A 20603-nucleotide genomic window follows, 5' to 3' on the forward strand; every position below is an offset into this window, starting at 1 on the left:
TCTACAGAGGCCCCCCACCCCCCTCTGTAGATTTGCAGACGACGTTTATGGTAGTTCGACCGCGCTTAGCTGACGCCAACCCAGCATCTTGACTCCCGTGGCGATGTCACATTTGGTCATGTGATGCATGAAGGCTAATGAATTTTGAGCTGTTCATCGTCGTCTTCCCTTCTCCGGGTCGTTGTCGTCAATATATCAATACCCAGAATCAAATTAGCATCCTCTATCCAGTTTGTGACACCTTCATTCATTGAGTAACCTGCAAGAGAGAGCTATGTACAAAAATGCATAGTTTTCCCATATGGGGATTGAATTTAGAAAGTTATCGGGAAAAAAATTTGCCTGTGGTCTGGATTCGTCATTTCCAGACTGACCCCAACAATTATCCCCGAAATCTAGAAACAAAAATCTGGAAATAGGTTCTATGGATAGGCATCCAATTACGCGGTCACCCGTGAGTCCGTGACCCCACCAACGCTCAAGTTTTCCTTAAATTGCGCGTCCTTTCTGTCGTGTCAGTGCAAACTGCGTCTTCAAGGTAATAGGTAAATGGGTCGACATTTGAAGATTGCATTAGTGGGGTTGGCCAGCAGGGCTTAGTTGTTTGTATGTACAACCTATCTACTCACAAGTGCAGCCTGCTCGACGACACTAAGTGTCACGTGTCCCTTACTATAAGGGGAATAAATCTAGAGCAGAATCTGAAAAATTGGCTTATGGTCTGGAACTACCATTTCCAGATGTGCTCCACAATATTACCCCCGAAAATCTGGAACTAGAATCTGAAAAAAACCTTATGGATAGGCATCCAGTGTCGTGGTAACGAAGACTATTCAATTCATTTCTAGGTCACTTCATTGAGCCATGGGGAAAGATGCTGTGCTCGACAGCATTAAATGGGGCATTCCTCACTCCTTATTTGAAGTATCTTTCACTATCACCACCATTATCCCATCATTCTTGACCGCCTTAACCGTTCGTTTCCAGCTTCCTCTGTTAACCCCCACTCGAATTGGTCTACAATGGAGATGTTCACCGCGGCTACCAGGGCCACCATCAACAGAAGTCATTTCTCGAACGTCGGACGAGATCAGAACAACTACACCACGATTCATCAGACTATCGTCCAGACTCGAGGGAAGAGGAAGGCCAAAAAGGACGTAATCGACCTTTCCGATGTACGCGTCTCCGTATTCTGTATCGTTATTCAGACTGTAATATTGCCTTCCCAGTACACCGAGATCAAGCGAGGCGATATCTACAAGGATAAAGACGTCTGCTATTCTTGGCGGTTGTGCTCGAATGCGAGTGGCACAACTGAGGCGGCGGTCTATACCGCAGAGATCATGATAGCTGGACGATTTGGTACCAACAAGTTTACCGTCAAGACATATCATGGGAGAAATGCGATGAAGGTGAGAGCTGAGTTTCATCTGTACCTCGGTACATGTGGACTCATACTTGTGTCAACAGGAGTGGAAACGAGATTTTCAGCGATGTTCTCAAGACTGGCGCGGGTACTACTATGGATTTCTTCGGTTATACTCTACGGACTGAAACTTTCGATTAGCAATGTTCCAGTTTTTGGTTATAGCAAGACAACGGTTCCTTTGTTGATATTCCACGGAGGTATGTCTTCATTTGACAGAATCCTGAAATTTGTTAACCAATCTCAGAGCTCGTACCTCTGGCACATATTGAACCTCAACTAGTACGCTTTGCGGGGTTCTACTATGTCAATCTATTGATAGTCAGTAACCATGGTCAATCACGCAACCTTTTTGGAAATTGATGCCAGCAATATATGATATAGGGCAGCTTGGGGTGTACGCCAAACGAATTATGGATGGATCCTATCCGAGGAAAGTTTTGTCGTGGACCAATTGGGCCTGAATGCCGTGGTCCCTACTATGATCGTGGGGCTATTACGATTCCATCAGACGTGGAATTCCTCGGAGAAGACATGGTCGTTCGATATCTCTCTAACACACAATATGATTTCTGGTGCCTCAACGCGCTTAGTTTTTGTGCTTATATCGAAAGCCCCAGCTACATCGACACAGTCATTGATTACCCACAAGCCATTTCGGGTCAGACAGGATCGACAATTGCTTTTACTCGGAACGTACGGTGGTGGAAGTACAATGGTTGCCTTGGAAAAGGGCAAGTGATGATACCATTTGAAGTAACAGCGTAATATTTCAAAAGAAAATTCAACTTACCTTGACTGATACATCTTCTAGGTTCCGCCTCACCGACAATGGGCGTGACGTGGGAGTATTCTCTGATTCTGAATCATCGTCATGGCTATCGCAAGCCTTGAGTATCTTTCATACTCGTAACATCTCATTGGACGAGGACCTTTCCAACTACAGTGAGTATTCGTCGATGTTGACTGAGTCCGGTCTAACCATTGGTTCAGAGTACATTTATACCATGCTCGAGCTCACTGGAACACTTCAGAAGTCCAAACGCAAACGACAAAGACGCCAGTTATGCGGACCCATCTACTTGATTCTCCGACACCATCAGTCCCCTTTTGCACCTTCACATTTTTGGTCCTTTGATCCAACTGGACAATTTTTCCTCTCGCCAGACACGTGCAAGTACCTCGGCCTTCCCTTTAAGCTCTGCCTTCACCGTAGTCCCCACCAACGCTCCTGGCCCACTAAGGTCTACAATGCCCTTCGTGATTACCAGATCGCAAAGGGATTTGACCCTCGAACCACCGATTTCGCATATTCTCATTACTATTTCATCTATGAATTTCCTGTACCGCACGAGAACCGCTTCCAACTTGAAATCGAGGAAGGTTAGGATATATTCCAGTTCTTTTGCCCCGCCACGGCTGACGCAATACTTGCCTCTGAGTAGAAGAAACCGAGATTCTCTCTGGATCCAGAGATTCATGGCCAACGGCCACTTCTTCCGGACTGACCTGCGCATTCGAGGACGACATCGAAAGACCAGATGATTCTTTCTCGCTCGAGCTGCTATTCGATCGAATTCAAGTCAAAGGTGAAAACTTTCCGACGTGTTTGCTCGCCGATTAGGAGGTTTGACTCAGACAACGAATTTGTTATCTGTGTTTGGCGGTCGGTTTCTACCTTTTGCTTCGGACCTGTCACCCAGATTCTAAGTATTAGACGGCGTTCCACCAAGGTCGCGGTGTGTGGTATATAGGTGCTACCGATGTTAAGAGTTCAGAAAGATTACAGTCTACGAATGTCCTTGTCTTTAGCATTGTGAAATAGAAACGAGGGTTTACTATCTCAAGTGTAGGAATCCGGATGCTGATATCGAGCGGCCAAAATGAGAGTTAGCATAATCGTATGAACAGCTCCTGAGATTTGTACATGACAAGGAAACCTGTTTATAACATGTAGCGCAGGTTTAAATGAGTCGGTATTGTGGGAGCCTCAACGAATACCAAACACCAGATCCAATCAGGAATATCTGCAGTACATCGACTAGATATCTGCACAACCCTCCAGCACTTCCGAAAAGCTGCCAGTCGAGGGCCAAAGAGGCCGCAAAAAGCGAAGAAGCAACAGTAGGTGCAAGTCCTCGCAGACCCGACGAGATCATCTGTTGAATGCCGTTAACGGTTCCAAGCACGTCTTGCGGAGACGCTTTGATGATAAGCGTTGATATAGAAGCTGTGAAGAGCCGTTAAACTGGAGGGCAGGTGGAAAAGGGAATAAAACGTACTATACGCAGTAGCAGCCAACGTAGACGCAGCCATCTGGATACCAACCAACGCCCAAACGAACCAATCTACCTTCCCCGCTCTAGCTACCGCGATTCTAGAGAGCATCATCAAGAAGACTCTGATTATATGAAACGTATACGACAAAATGAACATGTTTTTCGGTCCGATGCGTTTTAGCATTGGCTTCCAGATGAGGAGTTGGAGGATACCGTTAGATACGCCGAATGTTCCTAGGATGACACCGATCTGGTAAGGTGATAATCCAAAACCGCCGTTGGAGATGGAGGTGGAGTATATGAGAGAGATGAGGACATTGTAAGACATGTTGGTGAAGGAATGGAAGGCGTGGCTGACGAGGCACCGGCGGAGAGGAGGGTTGGAAGTGACAATGGTGTAGAGGGAGGGAGGTGCTTTCTTTTGCTGACCTGACGTGTTTTGATCGGCGAGGAGTGGGTCATCCTCGGATGGTTCACGGTTAGGATTGGTGTTTATGTGGGGTTTGAGGGTCTGAGAAAGACAAGAAGATGCTATTACTGAGGAGAAGCGGAGAGGAAGAAATATATACCTCTTTTAGAAAGAAGAAAGAGGGTACGAATGCGGTGAATGCGAATACTGAAGCGGCTGCACATGCGAGGAAGTATGGGTTTTCAGTGAAGAATGCATTGCCAAATATTTGAGGCCAGCGCTTCGCAGGTTCTGATAGAAGTCCACCCATAGCTGGTCTGTCATCGCTGTCAGCGGCTTGAAGGGAAGAAACAAGGACAGACTCGCCCTATGGTAAGGCCAACAGTCCACATGAGTGATGTCAGCGTAAACGCGTCTGCGATATTCGTGTCGTCAGTTATCTGATGGTAAAGAGTCAGTTTTCAAATATATCTTCTTCACGCGTCTGACACCGACCTCAGCAATGAAGGTCCTTACTACACCTATGAGAGAAATTTTAGGTCGTGTTCGCCGAACATGAGATGCAGCCTTACCTATATTTCCGTTGAACACTCCCTGAGCACATCGAAACAGGACGAGTTGCCAAAATGTTCTCGATAAACCGAATGCCAACATTGCAAAGGTGAGTCCTAGTGGCCCTAGTAGCAATATAGGTCTTCTTCCTATCCGATCCGAAGCACGACCCCAATGAAAAACGGAAAGACATTCTGATATGAAAAACAGGGATTCCTGTATAGTTCGATCAATGTGGACGCTCGAACAGAGAAAAAGCAGTGGGAGTAGACGCACGATTATCCCAGCATAATAGCCAGTCTTTTTCTCGTCACCCTTGGTAATACCGGTCCTTCGAACGAATGCTGGGATGAAAGGGTAGATGACAGTCGCGGTCACAGGTTCTGCATGGAAGATGAGCAAGGCGAGTGATATTTGAAGTTTTGGGAGAGGCGTTGTTCGACGGATTTCAGTTCCTTCAGTCTCCGTCGTGGCCATTAAGGTGATGTCTGGGTCTCCGGGAACCTCGCTGATAACGTGAACGGGTGAGGGTGAGTCTAATTGTCGGTATTATGACTCATAAGCCAATCCCGAATTGATAGATCTTCAGAGATAGCCATGTAGGTAGTATTTTGATTTGGAATCGTGCTGTTAAGTATGGTTGACAGGGCTGACATTGACAGTTGGACGTTGGACAACGCGGTCGAATGGTCACACGTGACACAGCCACTCTGGCTTGCCCTAGTACCGTAGTACGATGTCGACGTCGTACATCGCCATCGATGTTCCGTTTAAAGCAGGTACGCTACGCTTGCTCCTTGTTAAGTACAAAATTGATTCGAAGAAACAGATATCTGCGTGATGGAGGGTTGATCGCGAGTAGGTGATCCATATGAATGAGCAGAGCCACCATAAATACTGGTCCGTGCTCTTCAGAAAGGGATGGACGTCTCTAGAAGTACGTCCAATGACAATGGCACCAGCTTCATTCTCCATTCACAAGCAGTAGTTATACCGATGAGATTCCATTAACCATTCACTTTTTGGCCGCGGTATCTCCTCAACCAGCGCCGAGCGACGAACACCACCCAATATGTTGGAGGTCATTCCATCATTTGGCCATGGGAGACATGCTGTGCTCGACAGATGCCATGGGCATACCTCAGTTATTATGTTATTCGACTACCACCATCATCCTATCCATTCTTGACCTCCATACCACTCTACGTTCGTTCTCCGGTTCCATACCTCAATGACAGACCATAGTCGTCCTACAATGGAGATTTTCACTGGAGCTTCCGGGACCACCATCGACAGAAGTCATTTATCAAACGTCGGAAGGGATCAGAACATTTACACTACGATCCATCACAATATCGTCCAGAACCGAGGGGAGAGAAAGTTGAATAAGGACATACCAGATCTTTCCGAGGTACTTATCTCTCATAATGCTACCTTCAGTCAGACTCTAATGTGACCTTCCCAGTTCACCGAAATCAAGCGAGGCGATATATTTAAAGATGACCACGTTTGCTATAGTTGGCGGTTGTGTTCGAATGGGCAGGACGGAACTGAGGCAGCTGTCTTTCTTGCACAAATCATGATAGGTGGCCGCTGTGAGAACAGCAGATTCACTGTGAAGACATACCGCGGGCGAAATGCGATGAAGGTAAGATTCGGGGGTTTGGTTTGATTCGGTAAATTGATAGCTGCATTGACAGGAATGGAGGCGAGATTTTCTACAATGTTCCAAGGACTTGTGTGGGTACGCGTCGTGATTATCTCTATGTTCGATAAACTGAAATGGTTCGGAAGGAATGTTCCACTTTTCGGGTATAACAAGTCTTCGCTTCCTTCGTTGATTTTCCATGGAGGTATTTCTGCATTACGCAAAATCCTGAACTGTTGCTAACGTACCCGTTTCAGAACTCGTACCTCTTGCACATATTGAGCCTCGATTAGGGAGAATGGGGGCGCACTACATCGACTTACTGATAGTGAGTGATCAATCACACAGCTTGCTCCGAAGTTAATGACAAGCGTTTTATGATGTAGAGCAATTTAGGTTGTTTAGCAGACGAGTTGTGGATGAACCCCATCAAGGGAAACTTTTGTCGTGGTCCGACTGGGCCTGAATGTCGTGGAACTTATTATGATCGCGGGGTTATCACAATTCCATCGGACGTCGAATTTCTCAAAGAAGACACAGTAGTCCGATATCTCTCTAGCACAACATATTATCTCTGGTTTCTTAATGCACTCAGCTTTAGGAGGTCCATAGAAGATCCCGACATTCCCTTTACAACTAGTTACCCAGGGGTCATTTCAGGTCGGACAAAGTCGATAATTGCTTTCGCGCCAACCGTATGCTGGTGGAGGACTCCGTTTTCTGGTTGTCTTGATAAATTCCCGCTCGAACTGGCTGGGGCGTCAAGGTAAGCCTAGTATGTCCAAAACATCCAACCCTCGTTGGCTGATCCATATTGTAGGTTCTACCTGACAGACACGAGGCGTCGCGTGGGAGTATTCTCTGATTCCGGAGCGGCTTCGTGGCTGTCGCAAGCCTTGAGCATTTTTCATGCTCATAATATTTCATTGAACGAGGATCTTTCCACCTACAGTCAGTACCTACCAAGCACGGACGGCTTCTGTTCTAATCCTTAGTTTAGAACTCATCTTCCCTAACTTCGTGCTCGGAGGAGCACTCAAGAAATCCAAACAAAAACGACAAAGACGCCAGCTATGTGGACCCATTTACCTCTTTCTCCGACTTCCCTCTGCCCCCGAAGATTTGTGTTCTTGGTCCCTCGATCCAACTGGTGAAACTGCACTGTCGGCAGACATGTGCAAGTACCTTGGCCTTCCCTTTCATCTTTCCCTCACCGTGAGCCACCACCAGAATTCCTGGTCCACCCAGATGTACAAAGCTCTACATAATTACCAAGTTGCGAGGGGATTTGATCCTACGACTACGGATTTTGCACGAGCTTGTGGACATCATATGTATGAAATGTTCGTAGAGGACCTGGACCGTTTTGAAGAGAGTTCAGAGTCCACAACCGAAACAGGTGAGCAACTCCTTGCCCCGTGTTTTCCTCTCAGCGGCACGATTACTGAAATCTATTCATCTTTCAAGCACCCACCAAGCGTTCGCGATTGGGTAAACTATTTGCGCCCTTCATTCGAGGGTTTAGATATCTCACCTGCAGAAATCCGGATGCTGCCTAGTTGGTCTAGCGGTAAAATGCGACAATCCGGCTGTCTATGTAGTTTATGGACACATCTTGTAAATACGTACATGACGGGGGACCTATTTATCAATACGACAACTTGTAATGTGGGATTAAACGAGTCGGTCCAACAGATCGAACCAGGAAGTATGCTTTCTCGCCCCCTTTTTGAATGTTGCTGCCGGCCGTTAAGTAGGACTCTCAAGTTCCCATTTGATTTTGGACCTCACCCGATATCGGAGCGCAGCCGCCGGTGGCTGGCCATGAAAATTCGTTGGATGAGACTCGGATGTGTCTCCCGTAACCATGCTCACGGAACCGTATGGCAATTAATTACCTTGCTTTCTTTTTCTCTCCTCAACTTTCTTGGGCCCCCGACTGGTCGAGTTCTTGAGAATTGTGGTACAGGTATACTGCAGACCTTTGTACTCATTTATTGAAACTCCCTAACTATCGATTCACGTTACACGGTGGCGTTGGAAAAAAAACAACATGTGTACCATTTGAACATTTTCCCGTATTCTATTAGTAAGCTTCAGTTGGGATCCTTTTCATTTCAGCAGCTCGACCGAACTACTAGATGGTGACATCCGGGCTACAGGCGAGAAATTTCAACCCTCGGATGAACGTGTATAATAAGGCACCCCTTAATGAGCGTTTCGTGCCTACTCGACAAAGACGATCAGACAGACGTGGAAGAAAATATCAACCGATAATCGATAATGGCTCACCTTGTCGAGTAGAGATCAATTCTGTTATCTCAACGTTCTTCGGGGACTCTGATGCACAGGAAATACTCGTAAATAGACATCTGCAAGTATGAAAAGCGGATTTTTACCTTCGGTGTTATTGAACAGCAATTCGAGCAAGAAAGACTCCGAGGAATCATCTGCTTCTTCGGAACTTTGGTCTAAGCGACATAATGCAGGTAAGATTGTGTGTGTAACGAAAAGAAGTAATAGTTTTTTCACCTTCCACCCAGTTTTCGTAAGATATGGATGAGTCTGGAACAGGTAATGGTGACGATAAGTACCAATGATCAGACTACAAGTTGAAGTGAGGGCATCTCACGTTCCGAGTGTCCTTCAGGATTGTTGACCTGTGGCAATAGTTCGGCTTCCGATTCTGTGGGCAATTCATGGCATTTTTGTGCATGAGTAAAGATGGTTGGATCTGAAGATACTAATTTACCTTCGACAATCTCGTGGAGGCGGTTCTCGGTAGGAATGACATTAAATATAGGGTACGAAAGAGACTGTGCGAAATCGGTGGTTTTGGGGTCGAACTTCCTCGAAATTTGGTAATCGTGAATGTGTTTGTAGACCTTGGTAGGCCAGGACCATTGGATGGGAGACACTTGGAGGGAGAGCTTGAAGGGAAGGCCGAGGTATTTGCACATTTCTGGTGAGAGCTGAGTTTGGCCAGTTGGGTCAAACGACCAATGATAGACGGGATTTGACGAAGGAAGGATAATGAAATAAATGGGTGTACGTAGTGATTGGCGTCTTTGTCGTTTGTGTTTAGATTTCTGAAGTGTGCCGCTGAGCTCAAGCCAAGGGAAGAGGAGCTCTGGTGACGTTAGCGCAGAATCGGCACTGTTTTCAATAGATACTTACTATAGTTGGAAAGGTCTTCGTCCAATGTGATGTTGTGAGCGTGAAAAACACTCGACGCTTGTGAGATCCAAGGGACTGATTTACTGAGAGATTCTACTTGTATCTTGCGCCGATCGTCTCTGAGACGGAACCTAAAAATAGATCAGTAAATGAAGGTCAATTCGATAGAGGAGTGATTACCTTCGTGCTCCATCTGGCATCACTCGCCTTTTATCAAGACAGCCTTTCGAACTCCACCACCATACATTATTGGTGAAAGTAATCGTCGGGTTTGTCAAACTTGAAAGGACGTGGTTGTGACTGATTGGGATATCGTCAAGTATTTCAAAATGGCCAGTATAAGTAAGTGTATAAAGAAACACCCGATCGTTTTGCTTCATAGCGAAGTGTCGAATGATGACATCTTCTTTCAGGAATTCCACATCGGAAGGAACTATGATATCGTCGACTCCACTGTGCCAATCGAGACATTTTGGCCCAGTTGGTCCACGACAAAATTTTCCCTGTGTAGGGTCCATCCACAGCTCGCTTCTTGCACATCCCAAGCTTTTCTGTATCATAGATTGGTCAGCTTTGATCGATTGATCATCAAGGCTACATTGTCCACTCACTCTCAGTAACTCGATATAGTGTAACCCGACCCATCCCATTCGAGATTCCATATGTGCGACCGGTACGAACTCTAAAGTACATTATCAACGAGAGTTCAGGATGCTGTGAATGAATATTTACCTCCACAGAATATCAATGAAGGAACTGTCGACTTGTTATAACCAAAAAGTGGAACTTCCCTGCCCAAACCGTTCATGTAGCACAATCGAAAGGATTCACGACATACCTGAGCCAATCCTTTGAACATCGTAAAAAATCGCGCCTCCATTCCTGTCAAATCCAATCATTATGAATTTTCCCGGACGGACCAATGCTCCACACCCACCTTCCTCGCATTCCGTCCGCGGTATGTCTTCACAGTGAACTTCTTCTGTCCGAAGGATCCAGTGATGTTGAGCTCTGCATGATAAACAGCTGCCTCGGTGTCGTCCTTTCCATTTGAACACAGCCGCCAAGAGTAACAGACTCCGTCTTTACTCTTGTATATGTCACCCCGCTTGATTTCGGTGAACTGGGAACGTGTCATGAGGAACCAGGGTTGTACATATGGAATTAAACAGGTATGTACCTCGGAAAGCTCTGGTACACTGCTGCCAACCTTTCTCTTCTTGTCCCGAGTCTGGACGATGGTATTATGGGTCGTGTAGTTATACTGATCTCTTCCAACGCTCGAGATGTTGCTGTTGCCGATCTTGACTTTGGATGCACCGGTAAAGACCTCCATCGTAGAATGCTTCGAGTCCGTCATTGAGGGATAGGAGCGGAAAACGAGCTGGGGAGGTGTCAGAGGGAGAAAGAATGGGGGAAAAAGTGTTAAGGGCAGAAGCTGTATGGCATATCTGTCACGACAGACAGAACTTGATCATCTTCATCACCTCAACACTTCTTGACGAGATATCGTGGCCTAACATGTCTAGCTCGGTTGTAGCTCGGTTGTAGTATTGTTCCCATGAACTGAACGTCAGGACTCGGACTCAGGCCTCAGGTATAGTTGACCTCATGAATGTCCGGCCTGGCTCGACTGCAGTGAACTGAAAGACGATCGATGAACCTCAGAACCTAATCGACATTTAGAACACAAGAGATACGCACCTCGGGATTAAAACTCTAGTCCGATTTCTCTCACCTTATTCTTGTCCATCATAGAGTAGTGATTAACCTTATCCAAGTCCCATGCAACCAGTGAACATCGGCGGACCGAACCTAACCGTCTCCATCGCCCTTGAAGCAATCTTGAAGAGATAGTATCACAGCCCAAAAAAGAACCAAGTTATCGGATTGTGAATAGAGGACCAAGAATCGGTCAGGCCTCCAACGACTGTCGATTATAAGACTGAGATATGATGTAAGATAAAGCATGGAAAGAAGCTTACGCGTTAAAGTGGGCAACTCACCAGTGGTATACCGTTATGAGCATTCATTGGAGCCGTTGATGAACGTCGCGGACGACGTAGTCTACAATAAGACAGGCTCTTGAGAAACGCCGAGAGGGAGAGGAAAGGAAGAAGAGATAACAGACTTAGATATCAGTGAATCTAGATCAGTGTATCCTGAGTTCTGTTATATCTCAGTAGGATGGGTTTGCCAGAGGCTGGGCTCCATGCGTTTGGGGGCACGTGGTAAGCACGTGGTGAGGCGCGTCTCGAACGCGAAAGGAGAGAGAAAGGGGAAAAAGAAACCCAAACGAAAGGAGCCTGAACGAGAGCAAAAGAGCTGGAGGAAGTGATGAGAGATGAGCGCGTAAGTAGGAACTTGGCGCGCTATCTGTTGTACAGGCGTGACTACACGTGTGGGCGCCTGTACACCCTCTGTCCTTATGGGAAATGGCGTGATTTAAATTATGAGTATTTTCGCCGTCAGCTGATTAGTAGTCGCGTACATTACTACATACCATGTCCATGTAAATAGAGTTTGCCTACTGTACAAAAACATGTAGTCAGAATATCTTAGGCCCTGTTCGGTAAAAATAAGCTGCAGCTTATTCACAGCTTATTGTGCGGAGCTTATTGTGACGGAAATGTTACTAAATAGTGACTCAATGTGACCAGCTTACACAATCGTTGAATGACTCATCGCAACGCTCTTCCGCGGGACTTTCCGAAATCAAGAGAGGTTGTGGGAATCCTGGCAGGTCGGCTTGACACTGGCGGCACTTGGACGGCAAGGTCACGGCACCAACCAAGAATGCGACGGTGTGGCTTTAACCGTCGCCTCGTAGATTATAATGTCATTATTGTCAGTATTGTCACTAAAACCACCTGAGCAGGCCAACAACAAGATGTATGCAGTAACATGGGGTCCGAAAAGGATAACAGAGTCGGGCTGAGAGAAGGGCATCTACCATGATGCCTTGATTTGATGTTTCTGCCTCGCCGCCGCCCGGCAAGTCATCTTTTCCTTGATACCATGTGCCAATGATGTTATTTATTCATGTTTACATTACCGTCACTCCGAGCTAGCCGTCTATCACACTGTGACAATACAGGAATAAGCTGCGCACGAATAAGCTGAGAATAAGCCACGAATAAGCTGCAGCTTATTTTTACCGAACAGGGCCTTAGCTCGGAGTCGGGTGTTGTCCCTCAAACACGTCGAATATTCCCCAAGTTGAGGAACTCAGCTCGAAATGTACGACCCATGATGTTCATCAGCAACTTACACAATTTACTGGTAAACTTTCTTGGCTTTTCTCGGCTTTCTGGGCTTTTCGGCTGGTTTGACCAGCCCACCAGTTCATGAGTCCACCGGCTTGTCTGTACCTCCCAACTATCCCCCCCCAAATAGGACCCAAATAGCTTTATTTAAATTGCTGAACATGATTTCTGCACTCCAAGAACCCCCAACATTGGAGGCTGTCTCATAAACACACGTTTACCGGAAAACTTTGGCGGACGGACCCGAGTAAATCTGAGCTTGTTGGAAATCGGACATAACTTGTGGCTGGTGACTTGTCGACTTGTACAAGCCCTAAAAAGCCCTAAAAAGTTCCCACCAGTAAATTGTCAAGTTGCTGATGTTGATTGACTGGCCAGCGCAGACAGAGCCAATGGGGCGTGAATGGGAGACGTTGTCGAGGGATTTCGCGCAGGAGAAGAATCCCTTGCGAAGAAGAGAAGGTGCAGAGCTCCTCAAAAGTCATGTAGTTATGCGTATCGGAAGAGAAGGCGTTTTTTCTCTCTCTTCTCATCGAACTCGCGACGCGGCAGCACCGAGTTACATACTACACGTGACATAAAAAAGTTCCCACAGGGAGTGTTGGTTTAACTTATAGTCTACCTCGCCTCAAATCTGGGACTAATTCAGGCCCCATACCGTACCTATCATGTGCAACTCACAAGATACTTATAAGGAAATTTTGATTGCGGTCGTGTCGCGCAACGATCTGCGCGATTTCTCCTCCTTTCAGCCTTCCTTTCCATTCAAGTCTCAAACAGGGTCAAGAATATATCGAGACTAGAAAACATCTTCTCTTCAACCTACATCATGACTGGAGTCTTCAACTGCGGTAAGTATGTGCGTGCTGACGTGTTATCCGGGCATTTGTACTTGTATGTTTCTCTCTGATTCTCGGACACTTACATCATTCTCGCCGAGCCGACTGTGCTTTGGAGCCGGACCAGTGCTCTTACATTTTCGGACTCTTATTTACTTCCTTTGGACTGCATGTATTTACAGCCACTGTAGTCTAGTATTTTTCTCTTGTATTTGTGTCTTACGGTTTCCACAGGGCACTGTTAAATGGACTTGGTAGCCCGAAAGTATTGTAGTATAAATAGGCCGGAGTAACTCAATATACGGTAGAATTCTCTTGCCTTATTTATCATCTGACCGTCATCAGATCCGACATAGAGAGGGCAATACTTCAGACGCGACGTTGCACGTGGCTCGCTCGCGTGGCATCCGATTCCATGACGTCAATTTCTAGGTCGAACACTTGAGATTAATCTGACGAATATGATTGGCTAATACATAAACCATACCAAATTAGGACATACGCCTCCACTGACACTGTCCACGAGCCGAACGCTTGACCTGTTCGAGCTTCATGATCTGAAGTTTCAACAGATAAATTATTTACTCTCAAATTTCAAGACAGGTGTTGAGTCAACTCAAAGTCTTCCTAACTTTATTATTTTTTCTTGTCATATTCTCCAAAACCACTACTACTCAAAATCCCATTTTTTATTGAGGGTACACCTCGTCCCAGTAATCGCAACACCAAGAAGAACGATATAAACAAAGTACCCTCCAGCAATTTGCGAATCTAGCGATAACGCAAACAACGAAGATGCTACAGACGGTGCAAGGCCTCGGAAGCCCGATGCAAGCATCTGAGCTAACCCGTTGACAGCCCCTAATGTTCCTGGCGTCGCAGCATCAACCACTAACAGAGTTATAGCACCTAGTCGCAAAGAAATCCGAATCAGATAAAGAGAGCAAACGGTGCACAGTCGACAGACGGGAAGACGAAGGTACTCACTATACGCTGTATTAATCAGTGTAACGACAGTAAATTGAATCACGATCGCCACCCAAACCCCAGCGGTCACTTTCCCATACTTGTTCACAAGGAACTGTTCGCACATGAGCATCAAAATGGGGATGGCGACGCTAGGATAGGCGATCTGATACATCTTTCTCGCGCCTATTCTTTTCAGTATCTTTTTGAGGAATGTTAATTGGATAATGGTGTTGGAAAGGCTGTATAGACCTAGTATGGCGCCGACTCGTTGGCGAGACCACCCAACGACAGACGCAATACATGATCTTCATCACCTCAACACTGCTTGAGATGATAGTCGTCGGATAGTTGAATAGATTAAACGTCATGGTCCCTCCAGACCTGGTGTGGCGGCCTAAGGAGAAGGGGAGAACGTAAAATGCAGGATGGAAGGAACAGGCCTTACTTTCTGTCATAATCACACAGTCAACGCAGATGGCGTTCGAAGTTTTATCGTGCTGCCAAGTATCCTAAACAAAAACACGTCCATAAACCGTTTGAATCTACATCTTTCATTTCTGATTCAGACCGCCCGCGAGACTAGGCGTAACCATTCGGATCGCTACAATTGAGATACTTAATACCTCGAATGAATGGGATAAATAACACGCCCAGTATTGAACTCTTCGTGCCTAAGAGAAAGATGATAAGCACCGGGAGGAAACGTCAAAAGCGAGAGGATTTCCCACGTTTTCGAGTAACAACGGCATTTGCTTTCTTTTCGTTATTCGTAGATCCTGACGAGACAAGGGGAACTAGTCAATAGACATCTAGAAACAACGCAATTTGGAGGTTGCTGTACCTTTGGCCTGGATGTCCTCGAACAGCAACTCGAGCAAGAAAAGTTCATCTGATTCTTCCAAGCTTTGGTCTGGGCCGAAAAAACGTGCAGGTAAGTAACAGCGCGACGAAAGAAACCATTTATTCCACCTGTCCCCTGATTGTCGTCAGATAGCTTCGGTTCGGAAACTGCTGTATTGACGATGAGTACCAATAATTTGAAACTGCGAGTTAGAAGTGAGTATAACTCACGTTTCAAGTCTCCTTGACGATCATTGACCACCGGCAATGGTGCATTTTGCGATTCAGGAGGATTTTCATGATGTTCTGTTCGTAAAATAGTATTATTACATCGATGGCGATGGGCAGATAGTTCGACTTACCCTTCAACGATCTCTTGGAAGCGGTTCTCGGCAGGAATGACTGTGAATATAGGGAGTCCAAGGGATCGTGCGAAATCCGTGGTTTTGGGGTCGAACTTCCTCGAAATTTGGTAATCGTGAATGAGTTTGTAGACCTTGGTTGGCCATGATACTTGGTAGGGAGTGACTTCGAGGGATAGCTTGAAGGGAAGGCCGAAGTATTTGCACATTTCTGGCGAGAGCGGTGTTTGCCCAGTTGGGTCGAACGACCAATGATAGAGGGGGCGAGGGGAAGGAAGGAAAATCAAGTAAATGGGTGTGCGTAGTAATTGGCGTCGTTGTCGTTTGCGTTTGGATTTCTGAAGTGTGCCGCTGAGCTCAAGCCAAGGGAAGACGAGCTCTAACGATGTTAGCGCGGATTCGGCATTTTCAATAAATACTCACTGTAAGTGGAAAGGTCCTCATCATATGAGATGTTGTGAGTATGGAAAACACTCAAAGCTTGTGTGAGCCAAGCAGCTGATCGGCCAACAGATTCTACTTGTATCTTGCGCCAATCGTCCGTGAGGCGGAACCTAAAAATAGATCAGTCGATGAAGGTCAATTCGATAGAGGTTTACCTTCTTGCTCCATCTGGCATCACATACCTTTCGTCAAAACAATCTGTCCAACTCTGCCACCGTGCATTCTCAGCGAACGCAATCGTTGACTTCGTCAAACTGGAAATGAGCTGGGTGTGACTGGGGATATCATCAAGTATTTCAAAATGACTAGTATAATTAAGGGTATAAAGAAGCCCCTGATCGCCTTGCTTGCTAGTGAAGTATCGAATGACAACATCTTCTTTCAGGAATTCCACGCTGGAAGGAACTATAAGATCGAGGTGTTGTTCCGGCCAATCGCGACAGATTGGTCCAATTGGTCCACGATAGAAGCGTCCCTGCGTAGGATCTATCCACAACTCGTTTCTTGCACATCCCAAGCTTTTCTGTATCATTGATTGGTCAGCATTGTCTATCATACATTGTCCACTCACTCTCAGTAACTGGATGTAGAATAACCCCACCCATCCCATTCGAGATTCCATATGTCCGACAGGTACGAGCTCTGAAAGTACATTATCAAAGAGAGTCCAGAATTTTGAGAATGAATATATACCTCCACAGAATATCAACGAAGGAACTGCCGACTTGTTGTAACCAAAAAGTGGGACATCCCTTGCCAAAACCGTTCACGTGGCGCAATCGAAAGAATCCATAGCGTACATACCTGAGCCAATCCTTTGAACATTGCGAAAAATCTCGCCTCCACCCCTGTCCAATCCAATCATTATGAAATTTCCCGGACGGACCAATGCTCCACACCTACCTTCATCGCATTCCGCCCGCGGTATGTCTTCACAGTAAACTTCTTCTGTCTGAAGGATCCAGTGATGTTGAGCTCTGCATAATAGACAGCTGCCTCTGTGTCGTCCTTCCCATTCGAACACAGCCGCCAAGAGTAACACACTCCGTCCTTAGACTCCTTACTCTTGTGTATGTCACCCCGCTTGATTTCAGTGAACTGGGAACGTCACGGTGTCGTAAGCAACCAGGCTGTACATGCTGAATCAATACGTACCTCGGAAAGTTCTGGTAGACCGCTGCTAATCTTCCTCTTCTTGTCCCGAGTCTGAACGATGGTATTATGTGTCGTGTAGTAGTTATACTGATCTCTTCCGACGCTTGAGATGTTGCTGTTGCCGATCTTGACTTTGGATGCACCGGTAAAGACCTCCATCGTAGAATGATTTGAGTCTGTCATTGAGGGATGGGAGCGGAAAACGAGCTGGGGAGGTGTCAGACGGAGAAAGAATGGGGGGAAAAGCGGTAGTGACAGAAGCTGTATATTGGCGCACGACAGACAGAAATAGATGATCTTCATCGCGCCTCAACACTGCTTGAGGAAATATTGCGGCCTAACATGTCTAACTCGGATGCATTGTTCCCATGAACTGAACGTCAGGACCCGGGCCTCAGGTATAGTTGACCTCATGAATGTCCGGCCTGGCTTGACTGAAAGATGATCGATGAATCTCAGAATCTAATCCAGGTTTAGAACACAAGAGATACGCACCTCAGGATTAAAACTCTAGTAGTCCGACTTCTCTCAACTTATTCTTGTCCATCATAGAGTAGTGATTGACTTTATCCAAGTCCCATGCAACGATTGAACATCGGCGGACCGAACTTAATTGTCTCCATCGCCCTTGAAGCAACCTTGAAGAGATATTGCAGCCCAAAAAAGAACCAAGTTATCGGATTGTGAATGGAGGGCCAAGGATCGGTCCACGCCCCCAACGACTGTCGATTGCAAGACTGAGAAAAGATGTATGAAGATAACATGTGGAAACTTACGCGTTAAACTTAAACTGGGCAATTCACCAGTGGTAGACCGTCGACTGGAGCTGATGAACGTCGCGGATGACGAGCAAAGACAGCTTTGTCAGCCGCATTCGGCCAAAGCTAGGCCTACGCTTGACCTGTTCGAGCTTCACAGATAAATTATTTACTCTCAAATTTCGGGACAGGTGTTGAGTCTACTCAAAGTTTTCCAACATTGTTTTTTTTTCTAAATCTTGACATATTCTCCGAAACCACTACTACCCAAAATCCCATTTTTACGACAAACTTCGGGGAAGCATGAGGGTACACGTCATCCCAGCGATCACAACCCCAAGAAGAACGATATAAACAAAGTACCCTCCAGCGATTTGCGAATCTAGCGATAACGCAAACAACGAAGATGCTACAGACGGTGCAAGGCCTCGGAAGCCCGACGCAAGCATCTGAGCTAACCCGTTGACAGCCCCTAATGTTCCTGGCGTCGCGGCATCAACGACTAACAGAGTTATAGCACCTAGTCGCAAAGAAATCAGAATCAGAACAAAGAGACCAAACGGTGGCACAGTCGAACAGACGGGAAGACGAAGGGTGCTCACTATACGCTGTATTAATCAGTGTAACGACAGTAAATTGAATCACGATCGCCACCCAAACCCCAACGGTCACTTTCCCATACTTGTTCACAAGGAACTGTTCGCACATGAGCATCAAAATGGGGATGGCGACGCTAGGATAGGCGATCTGATACATCTTTCTCGCTCCTATTCTTTTCAGTATCTTTTTTAGGAATGTTAATTGGATAATGGTGTTGGAGAGGCTGTATAGACCTAGTATGGCGCCGATTCGTTTCGACGAGAAGGCGAGACCTCCCAAGGAGTTGGAGGTCGAGTAGAGGATTGGGATAATAACAGCATATGCCATGTCGGTGAATGTGAGGAAGCTGTAGTTGACGAGGACGATTGTCAGCGTCGGGTTAAAGATCGATGGGGCAGCGGTCGTGGTAGCGGTCGTACAATTCGTCGGCGAAGATTGATTTCGCGTTGCATCGTAGCTGTGGTCATTACGGTCGGCAAGAAGAGGTGTTTGAGAGGTAAGGTCACCAGTGTCCGCTAGGACTTGAGTTTTGGCTTTGAAGGAGGGATGAGTCTATTTCGCAAGCGGCTGATGAGCCTAAAAACACTAGGTCATAGCTTAAAAAACGCCTACCTCTTTCAAGCCGAACAGAGGAATGACAAATGTCATGAACGCGTATAACCCAGTAACAAAACATGGCAGGAAATATGGATAGTCCACAAACAGTGGTATCCTCCCAAAGAAGTTAGGCCAGCTTTTTGCGGGCTCAGCTAGAAAACCACCCATCATGGGACTAAGTGACGAGTATAAGTCAAGGTTCAGTGGCCATATAGCACAAGGAGATAATTGACGTACGCTATGGTCACACCACAAGCCCACATGATTGGAATGAGCATGAAGGCATCTGCCCTGTTGGTGGAATCGGTCAACTGAAGTCAAAATGAGTATCCGAACACCATCCAAAGAATTGATCAGCAATTTACTTCAGCCATAACGGTCTTCGAGACACCTAAAACATCACTAATCTTTAGAAATAAATACTCTTCAAGGACTGAATTGACGTACCAATATTCCCATTGAAGACACCCTGCGCTGCCCTAAAAACCACCAACGACCAAAAAGAGTGAGACAATCCGAACCCTGTCATCGCGATAGCCAACCCGAGAGGTCCCAGCAATAATATCGGTCTTCTCCCAAACTTATCGGACGCAAGACCCCACTGGTAGCATATGAGGCTTTCAGATATGAAGAAAATAGATTCCTAACCAGTCGTTCAGTCAGTCCTGAGACTTCAGCCAGCGCAACTAGATAACTCACAATAATCCCAGCATAATATCCGACTTTCGCTTCTTCCCCCTTCGTGATTCCAGTGCTGCGAATAAGCTGGGCGATAAAAGGATAAATCACGGTCGCAGTAATTGGCTCCGAAGATTGAATTAAAAGCAAAAGAATGAGCTGGCCATAAGGTAGAGGTGTCTGTCGTTTTCGTTCGCCAGAGTTACTCTCAGAATCCATACAAAGTGGTCAAGGTCGTATGGGAGGACGGAAGAGGCACAAACCACATTTGTATGTAGGTCCTTTTTATCGTGGTTCTCGGTTAAGTCGCGGGCCCGGCCCATTCGGCAATTCCTTTTTGCCATTCCGAATTCACCGCGTAATCGGCCAAAGCTTTTGGCTCCCGAAGAATGCATATCAGTCGACATTTTTATCTACACATTGTACAAATATGACTCCCTCGATGCTTACCCATTATGAAGTCTACTGTATGAAGAACCCTTGCCAGGTGCTCTGCTGATAAAGTTGACGAGTCAACTGATCAAAATCCTGAACGTCGAAATATTGCGATTGGCTCCGAACCGGTAAAGGAAGGAGTCATTTACTCTCAACAGGCGCGACA

General features: G+C 46.2%; 6 protein-coding genes across 6 annotated transcripts; 2 read left to right on the top strand and 4 right to left on the bottom strand.

Moving 5' to 3' along the window:
* Nucleotides 1–940: 940 nt before the first annotated feature.
* Nucleotides 941–3271, top strand: E1B28_011769 (uncharacterized protein). The gene is made up of 9 exons (XM_043156819.1): nt 941–1178; nt 1233–1415; nt 1474–1517; nt 1571–1629; nt 1677–1750; nt 1814–2193; nt 2244–2374; nt 2423–2812; nt 2875–3271. The coding sequence occupies exons 1-9, from the start codon at nt 1023–1025 to the stop codon at nt 3051–3053; spliced, it is 1596 nt and encodes a 531-aa protein (XP_043006631.1). The 5' UTR covers nt 941–1022; the 3' UTR covers nt 3054–3271.
* On the bottom strand, nt 3272–5352 carry E1B28_011770 (uncharacterized protein). The gene is made up of 7 exons (XM_043156820.1): nt 4946–5352; nt 4690–4885; nt 4613–4638; nt 4484–4557; nt 4278–4434; nt 3712–4219; nt 3272–3659 (listed from the first exon to the last, which is right to left on the bottom strand). Exons 1-7 carry the CDS (start codon nt 5144–5146, stop codon nt 3394–3396), a joined length of 1428 nt encoding a protein of 475 aa, XP_043006632.1. The 5' UTR covers nt 5147–5352; the 3' UTR covers nt 3272–3393.
* On the top strand, nt 5353–7985 carry E1B28_011771 (uncharacterized protein). The gene is made up of 10 exons (XM_043156821.1): nt 5353–5448; nt 5499–6080; nt 6135–6317; nt 6370–6413; nt 6464–6522; nt 6575–6645; nt 6704–7083; nt 7138–7268; nt 7318–7716; nt 7785–7985. The coding sequence occupies exons 2-10, from the start codon at nt 5901–5903 to the stop codon at nt 7874–7876; spliced, it is 1539 nt and encodes a 512-aa protein (XP_043006633.1). The 5' UTR covers nt 5353–5448; nt 5499–5900; the 3' UTR covers nt 7877–7985.
* A 6284-nt stretch (nt 7986–14269) lies between these two features.
* On the bottom strand, nt 14270–14698 carry E1B28_011772 (uncharacterized protein; the record flags this gene model as incomplete). The annotated part of the gene is made up of 2 exons (XM_043156822.1): nt 14270–14508; nt 14587–14698. The coding sequence occupies 2 exons, from the start codon at nt 14696–14698 to the stop codon at nt 14270–14272; spliced, it is 351 nt and encodes a 116-aa protein (XP_043006634.1).
* Nucleotides 14699–14717: 19 nt separating this feature from the next.
* E1B28_011773 (uncharacterized protein) lies at nt 14718–15023 on the bottom strand (the record flags this gene model as incomplete). The annotated part of the gene is made up of 1 exon (XM_043156823.1): nt 14718–15023. One exon carries the CDS (start codon nt 15021–15023, stop codon nt 14718–14720), a length of 306 nt encoding a protein of 101 aa, XP_043006635.1.
* Nucleotides 15024–18267: 3244 nt separating this feature from the next.
* On the bottom strand, nt 18268–20259 carry E1B28_011774 (uncharacterized protein). Its single transcript, XM_043156824.1, has 8 exons — nt 20024–20259; nt 19772–19967; nt 19690–19715; nt 19562–19635; nt 19340–19499; nt 18961–19279; nt 18730–18910; nt 18268–18647 (listed from the first exon to the last, which is right to left on the bottom strand). Exons 1-7 carry the CDS (start codon nt 20219–20221, stop codon nt 18861–18863), a joined length of 1023 nt encoding a protein of 340 aa, XP_043006636.1. The 5' UTR covers nt 20222–20259; the 3' UTR covers nt 18268–18647; nt 18730–18860.
* Between the last annotated feature and the right edge of the window lie 344 nt (nt 20260–20603).

Source organism: Marasmius oreades, chromosome 7 (genome assembly GCF_018924745.1).
Source record: "Marasmius oreades isolate 03SP1 chromosome 7, whole genome shotgun sequence".
NCBI classification, from domain to species: Eukaryota; Fungi; Basidiomycota; class Agaricomycetes; order Agaricales; family Marasmiaceae; genus Marasmius; species Marasmius oreades.